The 17,035-nt window shown below is 39.3% G+C and overlaps 1 protein-coding gene across 1 annotated transcript in view; it reads right to left on the bottom strand.

Annotated features, from left to right (window-relative positions):
- NDFIP1 (Nedd4 family interacting protein 1) overlaps nucleotides 1-17,035 on the bottom strand; it is a 50,670-nt gene that overhangs the window by 19,585 nt on the left and 14,050 nt on the right. The window contains exon 2 of the mRNA XM_082651257.1: nucleotides 1,111-1,198. Within this exon, the coding sequence (XP_082507383.1) occupies nucleotides 1,111-1,198 (88 nt within the window). The remainder of the gene's footprint in view (nucleotides 1-1,110; nucleotides 1,199-17,035) is intronic.

The raw sequence follows: 17,035 nt of genomic DNA, 5'->3' as shown, positions 1-17,035 counted from the left end.
TACAAAATAGTGACTTGTGCCTTTTATCCCCCTGCCAACATGTGTGCACCACTCTTATTTCTAACCATCAGCCATGTACTTGCCACTCTGCCACAATTGTTTCAGAGAATATGGAAGAGGTTCCATCAAAACTGGTCAATTTTCAGTAATTAAAGTAGAACTGGTTATCATAAAGATCTAATTACCAAAAGTCCTGAACTACTGCAATTTTCTTTCTTCTCCCCCACCCCTTCTAAACATGCGTGTGCAAATTATAAAGATAATCTGGTATAAGATGGGAAGATGAAAGGTTAATTAAGGATGGTTTTAAACTATGAGAAACAAAATGAAAGAGTTGGGAGACTTCTAGTTTTTTTATTAAGAATTTATTAGCATAAAAGAAATCTAACATACTATATTCCAGGTCACAGGTACTAGAATCAAAAAGCAAAACAGGGGGCTTCCCTGGTGGCGCAGTGGTTGAGAATCTGCCTGCTAATGCAGGGGACACGGGTTCGAGCCCTGGTCTGGGAGGATCCCACATGCCGCAGAGCAACTAGGCCCGTGAGCCACAACTACTGAGCCTGCGCCGTCTGGAGCCTGTGCTCCGCAACAAGAGAGGCCGCGATAGTGAGAGGCCCGCGCACCGCGATGAAGAGTGGCCCCCGCTCGCCACAACTAGAGAAAGCCCTCGCACAGAAACGAAGACCCAACACAGCAAAAATAAATAAATTAATTAATAAATTCCTACCCCCAACATCTAAAAAAAAAAATGATTAAAACAACAGGATTTGGTTTAAAAAAAAAAAGGCAAAACAACTAATGAGCAAACTACAAAAAGAACAGCAACAGAAAAAGCAGGTGATCACCTGGTTCCTGAATTCTACCTCCTTTATATTAAGAGTCTCTTGGGATGAAACTGAGTTCCGTAAGAAAGCCACATTGGAATGGGGTTTTATCTGTTTTTCAGAACAGTGACTTTTTTTCACCGCAGACTACAAACTAAAACTAATGTCAAAGATTTCTTAAGGAAAGCTGAAGCAAACACAAACACCAACAAATACATAGCAGACAAAAGCCTCTGGCTGATGCATTTCAAGAGCTCAGCAGCCACCTCACCCTGTTACCTACCTGCACTCTCTGCAGAGATGCTGCTATAAGGTGGAGGAGCGTCCCCTGCAGCTTGTTCCGGCTCTCCAGGCTCTTCTTCATTCTGCAACTAAATAAAAATTTCACATTTTAATGCAATCATAAAGCCAATTAGACAGAGGAAAACCTGAAAACTGGAATAGCCTTTCTGGAAAGCTATTGTGCAATGTGTTTCAAAAGCCTTAAAATGAGCAAATCCATTGCGAATTATTCTACTCCCAGGAGTTTATCCTAAGGAAGTAATCAGACAGAGGCAAAAAAGGTAGCCATAAATGCTATTGCAGCAAAAATTAGGAACAACCTAAATACCAATCATTGGGGACTTATTAAATAAACTACAGTTCATCTCACAAAGGATTACTAAGTAACCACAAAAATGAAAATGAAGAAAATTCGATGACTTGAACAGATATTCGTGCTGTACTGTTACATGAAAAAAGCTAAGTTTACCAAACCGTATGAATCATATAACTTGGTTTTGAAAGACAGATATGTGATGGAAAGCAGGTCTATAAAGATAAACATCTACAGTTTACACTGGTTATCTCAGGAGATGCAATTAGAGGGGATTTTTTCCTTGTGTATATGTATGTTCTAATTTCTTGTAATGAACATTTACCACTTAATTTTTTCCATTAGAAAAATAATCTAATAATAACAATCTGTTAAGGCAAAGACAAATCACAGTAAAACCAAAGTTTACCATTATATCCAGTTTGTGCATAGAAATTATCTTAAATAATTGAGATATTTACAAAAACATAAAATTCCACCTAATTCTACATATAACCTCTGTCAATACATCTTCCTCTTCCATATCTCAGTAACTTTCTCACTAGTCAAATCTACAGCTCCAGTTACTTTAGATAACTGACACTGAAAGTGTCTTCCTACCACTGCCAGTCTATATAGTCTATGCAACTCATCTTCATAAACAAAGACATGTGATTTAATTTTTCCACTGTCACGACTACAGCTCATTTAAAAGATGAACTGGCTAAGAGTCAGTCTATTGATGGGCAGATGGGAATACGCTTCAGAGGTGATGGAAGTATTATTACCTGGTCTGGGTGCTGGTTTTGTGAATGTCAACTCCATTAATGTTTAGTAAATGTTATATAAATATATATGATTTATGTAGCTTTCTGTGTCTATATTTTACAAAGGAATTTTAAAGAAAAAATTAAAAACATTAAAAAAAAAGATGAAGTGGCTGAGAATGGGAGTCAATCTGTAAAGTACTAACAGAGTATTTATCAGTGTAACTGACTTGGGGGTCTGCGTCCCAGCTGTGTAACATCAAGATATATAGAGCCAATTGAGCCAGTTGTAAAATACAAACCCCTCTAAACCAACTGCTGCAAAGAACTCTATCCTGAATTGAAACAGAAAAAGAGAAAAGCCTGACCTGTCCTAACATGAAGTAGATATTAAAGTAATATCTCACCCTCCAATCTCTATGCTATTCAAAATCGGAAGCCAACAAAACCTTTCTGATTAATACTGCCAAGCATTCAACTTCAAATGAATTCTTCTCCCAAATTTTCATCAACATCTACCATCTGGGCACATTTTTTTGAACCCTAGTTATCTAATGTTAAACCTAAGGCATTCCCAAAATAAGTGCATTGTAACATAAGATGAATTTTCCTTTCAAAAGAAAGGAAAGGACAAAATAGCTACAGTAAATCCAAATGTTCCTGGGAGACCAAATCAGTAAATTATTTAAATAGAGTTCCTGGGGCCATGTTCACTTGGAATACTTTTAACATCATCTGTAGCTCTCTAGACAGGGTATTCTCAGCCTACTCCTACCTAACCACTCTTGTGTGCTGCAAAAAGTACAAAAAAGCAGCAAAAAAAAAGTTGCAAAAAGCAGCAAAAAGAGTCAGCAGCAAAAGCAGAGGCAAATACAGACTCACTTTCAAGAATGTTGCCTTAACTTACTGTAGCCAGTCACGTTCTTTATTTAAACCCTGCTTGATATTGTTTTTTTCCAGCTTGATACTTTTGATTTGATAATTCTTTCATCTCCTGAGCTTGGTCAAATAATCATGTTACCTCTGCATAATTTAGGTTTTAGAAAGAAAGCATGAGAATTCTAAGAAATACAGAATTCTAAGAAATAAAGCATAATGGAGTTTTAATGCCTGTATCTACAAGATAGGTTGCCTGTCTCCTAGCAACCTGGAAATGTGAAATTTGATCATTCCACACCAGGGTAACAGATAACAAAGCAAAGAAATTCCAATTGGCTCAGAAACCCCCATTTTCTCTTTGATGAGGAAAAAAGAAACATTTCCAGATGAAAATTTTTACTCCATTAAAATTCACCACTTCAGAATCATATTATTATTAATAATTAGTAATTAATCATACTAATATTATTTCTAACTGAAAAAACATAACCAACAAAAAACACCCACTATGATTATGGAGGCTCCCCACATACTGGGATGATCCCAGGACCTCACTCTACAGGGTTCCCAACTCTGGTGTTTTCTATAATGCTGGTGATAAATTTAGGCTCCACCAAGAAAGGTGTTTAAAATGAAACACTACGATGTGGGAGGGAAAGAGGCAATCACCTTCAAGAAGTATTTAGTGACCACCATCTGTGTGAATAATAACTTGTTATATAACAGAAGCCCTAACTATACATCTTTTTACACTTTGGGGGCATCTATTGCCATTAATTTGGCTCTGCCAGCCAAACAAGCCAGACACTCACTAACAGGGGCGGGGGGGAGGGGAAAGGTGGGGAGGACTAGAACTAGAGTGGGCCTTACCTATAAGGCTATGAAATTGGTTACCTGGTTCCAAAATGTATTTTTTAAAATATTTCTTTATTTTTTAAATTTACTTAGGCTGCACCAGGTCTCAGTTGTGGCATGCAGTATCTTTTAGTTGCAGCATGCGGGCTTCTTTAGTTGCAGCATGCGAACCCTTAGTTGTGGCACGCGTGCAGGATCTAGTTCCCTGACCAGGGATTAAACCCGGGCCCCCTGCATTGGGACCGCGGAGTCCTACCCAATGGACCACCAGGGAAGTCCCCCAAAATGTATTTTTAAGGTTCTCCTTTTCTGTCCTTGGGAACCTTTCCTGTGCAGCCCTCCCTGCCATATCCCAGGGGTTCAGGGATCCTCAGGCTCTCCCAAGGCTAAGACAATAAGTGTCACTGTCAATTTGGGGCTGGCGTTGGAAAGATGCCCAGTCTCTTCTAGCAACTGGGTCAGTGGAAGCTTGAGTGCAACCTACCTGTTACAGATCCCTGGTTGTAGGGGATACTGAGAGACAAATCTGAGAAGTGGTGGGACTTTCTGCTCTCTCCCTACTGCGGGGGGTGGGGGGGTGGTCCTTTGATTGTGTAATTGTGACAGATAATAAATACCTTCGCGGCTCTGGATTCTTCTCAGTCACATAATTTTTTTTAACAATTCTCATCAATTTTACTTATCTCCAAATAAGATTTAAACTGTGGCTTTTCCAAACAGAATTATACAATTACCTATACATGCCATATAAACTACTGAGTTTAATACAAAAGTATGTCTCCACTGCTGACAAAGGAATAATTCAATCATGTGAAAATTCAGATGGTCTTTCTCTTTGCCACTCCCCGGACAGTGCCCTTACTCCCACTTTCCTGATTACCTGCGTTCCTCCTTATACTCTGAGCAGACTCTGTTATGGCTCCCCAGAAGAACCCTAAAACTCTTCCACATTCCCATTTTATAAATATGTCACAATCTCCTATGGTACTTCTTAGCCTTGATCGCCCTCAGGTTGAAAAAAAAAATTACCTACAAATAAGTACTAAAATGCTTTGTCCTCTAGATGTAGCCTGTGAAATACAGCACATCTAAAATAAAGGATGTTTTTCCTTCCTCCGTATCCTATCCATATTGTTGCTATTAGAAATAAGTATATGGTGTTTTAGTTGGACAACAGAATCTCCCATATAGAAATCATACATAGCTCCAGTTCTAACAGAAGAAAACTTGAATTAACAAGTTTAAAGACACGTAAACCCTACAGGTTTAAATTCTTATTTGAGCTCCCACCCCAGTAAGAAGGCTTCCTCATTGCCCTCCCATAAGTAGTTCTAAAGATGTTCTCCAATTTAGAAATAAGCTGTTTTTAAGCAACGGAAGAGCAAGGGCTAGGATTAAGCCTAAGTAAGGGTCAACATTTACAACTGTACAGGACGGCAGTACCTAAAGGCACTTACGTAAAAGTCATTCTTGGATTCTATTTACTAAGAATGGGAGAACAACAAGAAAACCTACTAAACAACAAAGAGAAAAGCCAAAAACTCATAAATCCATGAGAAGAGGTATCAAAATATGCCTCATAATTCACACAAACAAATATGTGGAAAATAATGCTGAACTTATCCGATAAGTCCATAAAGTTACAAGTATTTTCACCACTCATTTTTTTCTTGGGTGAGTCCTATTTAAACGGCAAGAAAATTCTGGTAAGTTTTAAATCACTTCTTTAAGTTAGTAACAGTCTCAGAAAAGCCTAAACTTTAGCTTTAAGTGCTATTTACCACTTCTAATTTTAGAGTTAATTTCTAAAACTTTTACTTAAAATGCAATTTTTTAAACCTCTCATTACCAACCCACTATTTCTGTGTACTCTTTAAATCCCACCAAATGAGACAGTATCATTACCAGAAAGTAAACAAGCACATTTCTTTAGGTAAACAACTGAGTATGCTATTTTACTGTGTTGTTCAGAAACAGCTGAAGTTTGTGAGGACTATAAATTTTCTATTGTATATAGACTATAGTTTTTTTTGTAACTGAAGTATAATTGACATTCAATATCATATGATATTACTTTCAGGTATACATTATAGTAATTCAATATTCATATACATTTCAAAATGATCATCACCGTATCTAGTTACCATCCATCACCATACAAAGTTGTTACAGCACTACTTACTGTTTTCCCTATGCTATACATTACAACCCCGTGACTTACTTATTATATTTTAAAACTGGAACTCTGTACCCCTTAATCCCCTTCACCTATTTCACCTGCCCCCCAACCCACCTTCCCTCTGGCAACTACCTGTTTGTAGATTTTTAATTGTATATAGTATATTGACTATAAAATATTCTACCACCACCAAATTCTTTACATTCAAGAATAGTTCTCCTGGGACTTCCCTGGTGGCGCAGTGGTTAAGAATCCACCTCCCAATGCAGGGGGCTCGGGTTCGATTCCTGGTCAGGGAACTAGATCCCACATGCATGCCACAACTAAGAGTTCGCATGTCACAACTAAGGAGCATGTGTGCCGCAACTAAAGGAGTTGGTGAGCTACAACTAAGGAGCCCACCTACCTCAACTAAGACCCGGCACAACCAGAAATAAATTTAAAAAAAAAAAAGAAAAAAAAAGAATAGTTCTCTGCTAAAGGTAATTTTGACAAAGAGAAATTCAACAATAAAAAGACAATCTAATTTTAATAGACATTTCTCCAAAGAAGATATACAAATGGCCAGTATACATGAGACGCTCAACATCATTAGTCATCAAGAAATGCAAATCAGGGGCTTCCCTGGTGGTGTAGTGGTTAAGAATCCGCCTGCCAATGCAGGGGACACGGGTTCAAGCCCTGGTCCGGGAAGATCCCACATGCCACGGAGCAGCTAAGCCCGTACACTACAACTACTGAGCCCATGCGCCACAACTACTGAAGCCCGCGTGCCTAGAGCCCATGCTCTTCAGCAAGAGAAACCACCAGAGTGAGAAGCGCGTGCACCGCAGCAAAGAGTAGCCCCCGCTCACCGCAACTAGAGAGAGCCTATACACAGCAAGGAAGACCCAATGCAGCCAAAAATAAATTAATTAAAAAAAAAAAAGAAATGCAAATCAAAACCACAAGCTACCTCGTCACACGAATGAATATGGCCATAAAAAAAAAAAAAAAGGAAAAAAGGGGGGCTTCCCTGGTGGCGCAGTGGTTGAGAGTCCGCCTGTCGATGCAGGGGACACGGGTTCGTGCCCCGGTCCGGGAAGATCCCACATGCCGCGGAGCGGCTGGGCCCGTGAGCCATGGCCGCTGAGCCTGCGCGTCTGGAGCCTGTGCTCCGCAACGGGAGAGACCACAACAGTGAGAGGCTCGCGTAAAAAAAAAAAAAAAGGAAAAAAATCAAATGTTGAATATGTGGAGCAGTTAGAACCCTCACACACTGCTGGTAGGAATGTCAAGTAGTACAGCCACTGCGGAAAACAGTTTGGCTGTTTCTCAAAAAAAAGTTAAACACAGAGTTATAAAAGGATCCAGCAATTCCACTCCTAGACATATACTCAAGAGAAATGAAAACAAATTTTCACAGAAAAACTTATATATGAATGTTCATAGCAGCATTATTTACAATAGTCAAATGGTTCATCAAATGATGAATGGATAAACAAAATATGATATATCCATACAAAAGGATGGATAGGAATAAATCAACCTAACAACAACAAAAAAATGGCGGTAAAGTACTGATACGTGCTAAAACCTGGGTCAACCTTGAAAACGTTATTATGCTAAGCAAAGGAACCAGTCACAAAACGCCACATACTGTATGATTCCACTTATATAATGTCTCCAGAAACGGCAAATCCAAGAGAGACAGAAAGTAGACTGGTGGTTGCCAGGTGCTGGGGAAGGGAAGAAAGGGGAGTGACGGACTGCTAATAGTGTCATGTTTCTTTTGGGAGTGATTCAAATGTTCTGGAATTAGACAGTGGCAATGGTTGCAAAACCGTGTGAACACAGTAAAAATCACTGAATTGTACACTTTAAAAAGATGAATTTTATGGTATGTGGATTACATCTCAAAAAAAGAGTATTTTCTAAAACTGCAAATCTGTATAATGCACATTTCATTTAAAATGACACTGAAAACTGACTATTCCAAATCAGTATTTCCTTGCTAAATCAATGTCTATGTCCTTTAATGGGAGGGGATAGGTCCTGATCCCATAAATATCTCCAGAGCTTAACACGGAACACATATATATGAATGGATAAAAAGAAAAAAGAAAAATAACACAATGAATTATAACCTCATCATGATTTTTAAAAAATTCCTTAATATTCTCCTTTCCTGAAAAGAAAAATATTAGGATCAAGAAATTAAAAGATAGTTTGACAAACAATCTGTTTTAAGAGCTGAGAATAAACATCATGATTTTTTTCTACTTTGTTTATCTAAAGATAACTTTAAAAACAAACAACCACCGGATTTAGACTATCCCCAACAGCAGCTCTCATGGCAGAGAGAAAAGATAAATGCAAATCCTCTTAATAGCAAAATGAAAACACAATTAAAAATCAAAATTCACCAAAGCAAAGTAATTAGAATAATGCTTTAAAAAGACAATGGCAATAAGAGGTGAAAAGTATACTACAGTAAACCTCCTCAGAAAGGCCAGCAGTTTGTAAAGTTTTCTATTTAAAGATGTTTGTGGTTACCACCGTTAACATACATAAGAACAACTGATGAATATAATCTGGTTTGGAAGGAGGGAAAATATTCTAACTCAGTATTTATGTTAGTCCTTAGAAATGAGAGCAAATGCTACAAACTATGATCACCAATTTGATGGTTTTTCTTCTTTTTTTCACCTGAGGTCCAAATAACAAGTGAAGGCATACCATCCAGAGAGAAAAGAGGAAGGCAAGAAGATAGTAGCCACTCATCACCAACTCCAACTTCATTAAGAAGCCAAGGCACTAGGAGAAATAACTCCTCATCCATGAAGGCACTAAACTAGCCAACTATGGCTATGACAGTGGCATTGTGAGATTTCTGGGTGGCACCAGAAAGCTGCCATCAACCTGCCAACCCCTGGGATCCACATCTTACATCCAAGTATTTTCACTACTGATGGCTTCACCAAGGCACTGTCAAGTAAATGGTGCCCAGTGTTTTCTGTCACCTAGCTTCAGCAAAATCTACAGCCAAGAACCTTCCAGGTTAATGATAAGTGCCCCCCCATCCCTTGCCATGCTTCATGATTTTATAAAGATTGGGGAAATAAGGAACAATCACATGGTTTTCAAATAGGTAAGTCTCTCTGCCCCTGAACATAACATGTTTTAAGAAGTAGCATCCAACTATGTACTAACCAATCCATGACTTGATTCTTACCTCTTCTCCACTTTTTGGTTCCATAAGAAAACTCAGTTCTTAGTTCAGCGCTCCAGAACCCACTTGGAGAAGGAATTAAACGTCCTAGCAAAGGCAAGTTGAGCTGGAGACTGAACACCTGGCTTGTTCCCCTTGCCTCTGACAGGACAGTTCATCTTTTGTTTACAGAATAAACAATATGAAAATAGGAGCTAGATCAGATTCATTTTAAAATAGTTTACATAAAATCTAGTCCATGAGTGGTAAATACTGTTTGTGTTTTTAAAACCCTACATGTTGTCCTCGTCTAAGATACGTTAAAGCTCTAAAATATCATCATGAAAGCAAAACTGAACTCCTAATTATTCACCACTTAAAAGGATATATTAAGCAACACTTTATGAAAAAAGAATTGTCCCAACAGAACGTGGACTACAACTGGCATCTATTCAATGGTTCTTTTAAATTTCAAGAACAATTTTTTACAATTATCTGTTCCTATTTATAAACTCACAACAGAACTGAAAGGATTTTGGACTTGGCATGCAGAACATTTCTAGTCTCCATTAAGATTTTATACACACATATACACACTAATACACACATATACATGTATGTGTAAATGTACACATATAAAGACATATATATAAAGATACATATATTTAAGATACATATATACCATACATACATATATATGTCTCTCCTAAAATCCTGACTGGTAAAACAATTATATAATGCAATATTAAAATTACAAAAGAAGTCAACCCTTTTAAATCAGTACAATGCAAGGCTATCATCAAACTACATGCCTATCTAGCAATATATTTAAATTAGTTTGATTTGTACAACTTTTCTGAAAAACAGCTGTACTGCAGAAAGAGTATTTAGAATGTAAATGTGGCGACTTCCCTGGTAGTCCAGTGGTTAAGACTCTCCATGCTCCCAATGCAGGGGGCCCGGGTTCGATCCCTGGTCAGGGAACTAGATCCCGCATGCCACAACTAAGACCCGGTGCAGCGAAAAATAAAAGTAAATGCTATTAATGTAGATACATAACGTACAGGAATAGAATTAGATGTAAATATGTTGTGATTCATGCTTTCCATTCTCTCCATTGCCTTTTCTTCTGCAATAGCCCACAACAGCATTCCTCATGGATAGTCAGAAATTTGAATGATTTCATTCAATGAAATTTTACCAGGCACTATTACATGCCACAATCACACCAATTTGACTATTACCCCTTAATATTCCTGAAAGAACACTTCCATTTTTTCATTAATTTACTAGAAAGACTGGTTGCTATTTTAAGCCATAATAGTATTATTTAGGCTGATAATTTGGGATATTAAAAAGTTAACTTGATGAAATTTGTTAAATGATGCTTTATGTACAATTATTAAGATCAACATTTGTCAACATGGACAAAATAACTTTTCCATTAAATCTACTGACAGAAGCACTATTCCTATATACCATTATAATAAAATGCCAAAGGAAATTCTTTCTTAGGTACAGTTACTGGTTTCTTCTGGGCTCTACTTGTTTTTCATATGTCAGTATTTTCTACTCTGTGGTCAGCTTAGTGTTTGGGTCATCACAAGGGATGGCATATTTTTATCAGCAAGTTCCTGCAGAAGTAGTACATATCCATCTTACAGATCTTCAAAAGTGAACTATCAATTTCTTCATTTATCGTTAGCTTTTTTGTGCACAAGGACATGAAGATGTTCACCCACATGTGCTTCTCAAATTAAGAACTTTTATTCATTCAAAAGACCCTACTGAGAGAATGAAAAGACAACCCAGAATAGAAGACATATTTTCTGGCCAAGGACTCATATCCAGAATACATTAAAAAAAAAAACTTCTAAAAAGCCGTAACAAAAAGGAAAACACCGAACAGAAAAATGGGCAAAAGTCTTGAATAGACACTTCACAAAAGAAGATAGCCAAATGGCTGTTAAACATATTTAAAAAGTGCTGCATTTCAATAGTCATCACAGAAATGCCAATTAAAACCACAGATAATAGTTAAAATAAAAAAGCAGAAAATACCAAATGTTGTTGAGGGTACATAACAACCAGAACTCTCATACTGGGAATGTAAATTTGCAGAGCCACTTCAGAAAACTGTTTAGCAATATCTACTAAAGATGAATTCATACATACTGTATGACCCAGCAATTATACTCTAGTTATACATCCTGACAGAAACACACATGTTCACCAAAAGACATACCAGGATGTTCAAAGCAACAGTATTCATAAAATTGGAAACTACCCAAATGCCCATCAAGAGCAGAATGGGTAACTAAATTACAACTTCACACAATGGAATATTATACAGCCATGTGAATGAATAAACTGTAACAACACACAACAGCAAGGGTGAATCTCATAAACATAATGCTGAGCAACAGAAACCAGACAAAGGAGCATTTACTGTACGATTACACTTATGTAAAGAGCAAAACCGGGCAAACCTAGTCTGCCAGCTGAGTGGTCACCCAGGGCATGGGCACAATTGGAAGGGCACATGAAGGGAGCTTTTGGAGTGTTAGTAATGCTGTTGCTTGATCTGGGTACTAGTTAACGTGCATGTTCAGCTTGTGAAAATTCACTGAACTACAATACACATTTATGATTTGTGCATGTTTCTGTATGTAAATCATACTCACTAACAGTTCCAGAAGGGGAGAAAAGGAGACTGGCAGAGGATTCGTGAAACCGCGTCCCCCTAAAACTGAGTTCCCCTGCTCAGTCTATGATTAATCTCCTCCAAAACTTTATTTCATTTCTGGTTCTGCCCCTGTTCCTCTCAGGATTGAGGGCTATCAAAGAAAAGGGGGAAATGAAACCAAACAGGACCCTGTAGGGCCTTCCCAGGTACAAAAGGCTCTTCTTGTCCTTTGTTTCTTTTTTTAAAAAAATTTTATTTATTTTTGGCTGTGTTGGGTCTTCGTTGTTGTGCGCGGGCTTTCTCTAGTTGCGGTGAGCGAGGGCTATGGGCGGGGGCTACTCTTCGTTGCGGTGTGCGGGCTTCTCATTGCGGTGGCTTCTCTTGTTGCAGAGCACAGGCCCTAGGCGCACAGGCTTCAGTAGTTGTGGCTCGCAAGCCCTTGAGCACAGGCTCAGCAGCTGTGGCACACGGGATTAGTTGCTCTGCAGCATGTGGGATATTCCTGGACCAGGACTCAAATCCGTGTCCCCTGCATTGGCAGGCGGATTCCTAACCACTGCGCCACCAGGGAAGCCTGTCCTTTGTTTCTTGTTTGCAGAAAGAAAAGCTTTAGTCTCCTAGGCTGCAACTACTGAAGCCTGCATGCTCTAGCACCCGTGTGCCGCAACTACTGAGCCCATGTGCTGCAACTACCGAAGCCTGTGCACGTAGAGTCCGTGCTCCGCAACAAGAGAAGCCTCCGCAATGAGAAGAGTAACCCCTGTTCTCCGCAACTAGAGAAAGCCCGCGTGCAGCAACAAAGACCCAACGCAGCCAAAAAAAAAAAAACCCTTGCCTGAAAGCCATCAGAGAGTTTGGGTCTTTTGAGCATAAGCTGCCCGGTGCTCCTTGCTTGGCATCTTCAAATAAACCCTTATTTTGCTGCAAATACCCACTGCCAGAGTTTGGCTTTCTGTGCCACAGGCACACGAGCCCTTGCTGGGTTAACAGTGTAGACTGTGAGCCCTCTGCAGACTGGGACCTTCATATGGTTCACTGCTGTATTCACCCCAGCACTTAACAGTGAGTGGCATATCATGGATACCTTATTAGCACATGTTGACTCAAGCAAGCATGGAGGTATAGCTTTAACAGAAACCTACCTGAAGAAATGGCAGCTAATCTTAATGCCATCTTGACTTACTAGTTCACATTTATCTTATTCATATTACTTTACAAATCACCAAATAATATAAGGCTAGGTATGGAGCCACATGCAGATGACTGCTGTATCTGTGGAAGGGACAGTGATGATGATTCCATGAGTGATCAACAGCAGGTGGCATCCCCATCACTACTTCATGCTTCATAAAGTACTATGCATTACATACATCAACACTATGGTTCCAGAGTTACCTAGTTTAAAAAGAACTGGTAACAAGAGTATGAGAAACAAAAAAGAGAAACAGACCTCTCCAACCTTCAGCTCTTAGGAAATAAAACATTTAGCATAGTGTATTGGGTACAAATAGGTATTCAGTAAATGTTTGTGGTACATACGAAGGAAAATTGGTATTTTGATTGATCACACTAATTCCTAGAAAGTTTTCCCTTCTAAAAACTACCAATTGGCATATCCAAAAAATGGAATATTCTACATTAAAATGATAGTAAAGGGACTTCCCGGTGGTCCAGTGGTTAAGAATCTGCCTTCCAATGCAGGGGACATGGGTTCGATCCCTGGTCAGGGAACTAAGATCTCACATGCCACAGGGCAACTAAGGCCACACGCCACAACTACTGAGCTCACATGCCACAACCAGACAGAAGCCCGCGCACCGCAACTAAGACCCGATGCAGACAAAAATAAAGAAATATTTTTGAAAAATAAGCATGATTATAATTTCAAAAATAATAATAATAATAAGATAGTACAGTCAAATGTACAGCCCCAGAAAGTGACAGACATGCCTAGAATCCAGAGACTCATGCTGACTGCAGCCTGCTTGGCTCTGCTAGCCCCATGAGCTACCAGAGCTCTCTCAGCTATGCTTGCTCATTATTATTATTATTATGTGATGATGATGATGATGCCTGGAATACAGCATACTGAGACAGAGATTACGGATGGGGAAAGGTATTCTATTCAAGAGGCTGCCTTAACTTAGGCCTGGTCATGAGGTCCCCTTCTCCTGCAAGAACGAGAACCAAGAGGGAGATTCATTAAGCATTTCATATCTGTCCCTTCACCCTATCAGAGAATGTTCCAATATGCAAGTGTATAATTGCTTGCATTTTATAATTAACACCACTCAAAGAACATGTCAGGCCATGACTGATGTTTTTTACCTCTCTAAGTCTAGAGCTTACCAAAGAAAAGACCATCAAAAGAAGTAATTACAATCATAATTTTCCAGCTGAAGATTAAACACACACATTTGCCTCTTATACCTTCCAAAATCCTCTCAAATGTAAATGTTATTAAAGTTTTATTAAATTTGAGGCCAAAAAAAATTCAAAATCGATTAACAGGAGACGAAGCAGCAATAAAATCCCGCAAGTTAGAAGCAGGAAGACAGGAAACAATGTACACAGCAGACCCAAGAAACCTGAATCCTAACCCAGAAAGCAGAAAATCAACCTGTCTTGCACTATACCCTCTAAAGGCTCAAGAATCAGTGGTAGCAGGTACCAGCAGAAATAACAGTGAAAATGAGATTTAAAAGCAGAAAGGGAAGTTGGAGATCCAGTTATTCATTCATTCATTCATTTATTTATGGCTGAGTTGGGTCTCTGTTGCTGCGCGTGAGCTTCCTCTAGTTGCAGCGAGCGGGGGCTACTCTTGGTTGCAGGGTGTGGGCTTCTCATTGAGGTGGCTTCTCTTGTTGCGGAGCACAGGCTCTAGGTGCGTAGGCTTCAGTAGCTGTGGCATGTGGGCTCAGTAGTTGTGGCTCACGGGCTCTAGAGCACAGGCTCAGTAGTTGTGGCGCACGGGCTTAGTTGCCCCGCGGCATGTGGGATATTCCCGGACAAGGGCTCGAACCAGTGTCCCCTGCATTGGCAGGCAGATTCTTAACCACTGCGCCACCAGGGAAGCCCAGAGACCCAGTTAAACAAACACAGCTCCGGGAATCCCCATTAGAAGACTCTCTCTGGAGAGACTGAGGTGGAGAGGTCTGGACTGGAGACACCAGAGCTTAGGAGAAAGAACAACATATCAGAAAAGAGTGATTAAGTGAGAGGTTTATGTACTAAACCTTGAGATATCCCAGTATTCCTCCGCCAATCAGCTCCCAGAACAGTAACAGTCAGGCCTATTCTCTGGGGAAACTGACCAGCCCAAGAAGAAAGATTTAAAAACACTGTCACACAAAGAAACAGCCTAGTTAGATTAGAAGGCAAGAAGCCCCCACAAGAAGTTCCATCAAGCGTCCTGAGCTTCCAAACTGCTTTACTGATTGTGCACTCTTAACCAAGCAGACAAAGACCACCACATACTTCTAACTAAAAGGTCATAAAAGACCAAAGCAAAGAGAATAAATGCAACACGGAGGAAAGAACTACGCAGGAAGGTGTAAACTTTAAAAAGAAAGAAAAAAACTTTCTGTAATCTCAGAGAAATAAGAGAAAAAAAATTAAAACCATAACACGAGGACAGTGTGCTACTAAAATAGGGGGTAGGGCCAATTAAAGAGTTTTTGAAAATTAAAAATAACAGATTATTAAAATTTTATCAAAGAGTTAGAATATAAAATTGAGAATCTCTCATAGAAAGTAGAGAAAAACAGGTGAAAATACGAGAAGAGGTTAAAAAAATTTTAAGGGACTTCCCTGGTGGTCCAATGGTTAAGACTCCGTACTCCCAATGTATGGAGCCTGGGTTTGATCCCTGGTGGGGGAACTAGATCCCACGTGCTACAATTCAGACACAGCGCAGACAAATAAATAAAATTTTAAAAATTAAATAAATAAACAATTTTAAAGAATCAGTATAAAAGATCCAAGATCCAAGGAGAGAAGGAAAAAAAAATTAAAGCAGAGAAAAAATATCAAACACTTTTTAAAATTTCCCAGAACTAACGGACATTAAGCTTCTAGACCAAAAGGACCCACTGAGTGCCTAGCACAACAGATGTAAACAGATCTATACCAAGGTACAACATAGTGAAATTTAACAACACTGGGGACATAAAGAAGCTCCTAAAGGCTTCCAGAGAAACAGAGAAAGTAGGCCACATTTAAAGAATCAGACATCACAATTGGCTTCGGTCTTCCTAATAGTGGAACCTAGAAGGCAATGCAACAAATGGCTTTCAAAATTCTAAAGGAAAATGTTTCCAACCCAGAAGTCGAAGTAAGGGTGAAGATTAAAAAAACACAAAACTTTAACCCCCATGCATTCTTCCTCAGAAAGATACTGGAGTGTATGTTCCATGGATATGAGACAATAAACCAAGAAAAAAAAAGATGTGAATCAAGGGAAAGGGCTTCAATTTAAAAAGTTGGAAAAGGAAATCCCTAGGATAACAACTAAACAACAGATCTTGAGAACAGCCTTCTAGAACAAGTCAAAAAGCCAGGAAAGAGCCACACACACCACCCTAACAATGAAATCAATAAAATAACTGATGTGTTTGAAAATATCAAAAAACTATTAAGAGGGGCTTCCCTAGTGGCACAGTGGTTAAGAATCCACCTGCCAATGCAGGGGACACAGGTTCGAGCCCTGGTCCGGGAAGATCCCACATGCCACGGAGCAACTAAGTCCGTGCACCACAACTACTGAGCCTGAGCTCTAGAGCCTGCGAGCCACAGCTACTGAGCCCACGAGCCACAACTACTGAGCCCGCGCCCCTAGAGCCCGTGCTCCGCAACGAGAAGCCACCGCAATGAGAAGCCCACGCACCACAACAAAGAGTAGACCCCGCTCACTGCAACTAGAGAAAGCACGCGCACAGCAACGAAGACCCAGCACATCCAATAAATAAATAAATAAATAAATCTTAAAAAAAAACCAAACCCCAAAAACCATTAAGATTATTAAGTGAGAGTCTGAGGGTGAATTCATGTTATAAGCAATTTATGATATATACGTAGAA

This window comes from Grampus griseus (assembly GCF_964374135.1).
Source record: "Grampus griseus genome assembly, chromosome: 3".
In the NCBI taxonomy this organism is placed as follows: Eukaryota; Metazoa; Chordata; class Mammalia; order Artiodactyla; family Delphinidae; genus Grampus; species Grampus griseus.
The sequence above is the reverse complement of the archived record's forward strand: the minus strand, read 5'-3'. Positions and strand labels throughout refer to the sequence as shown.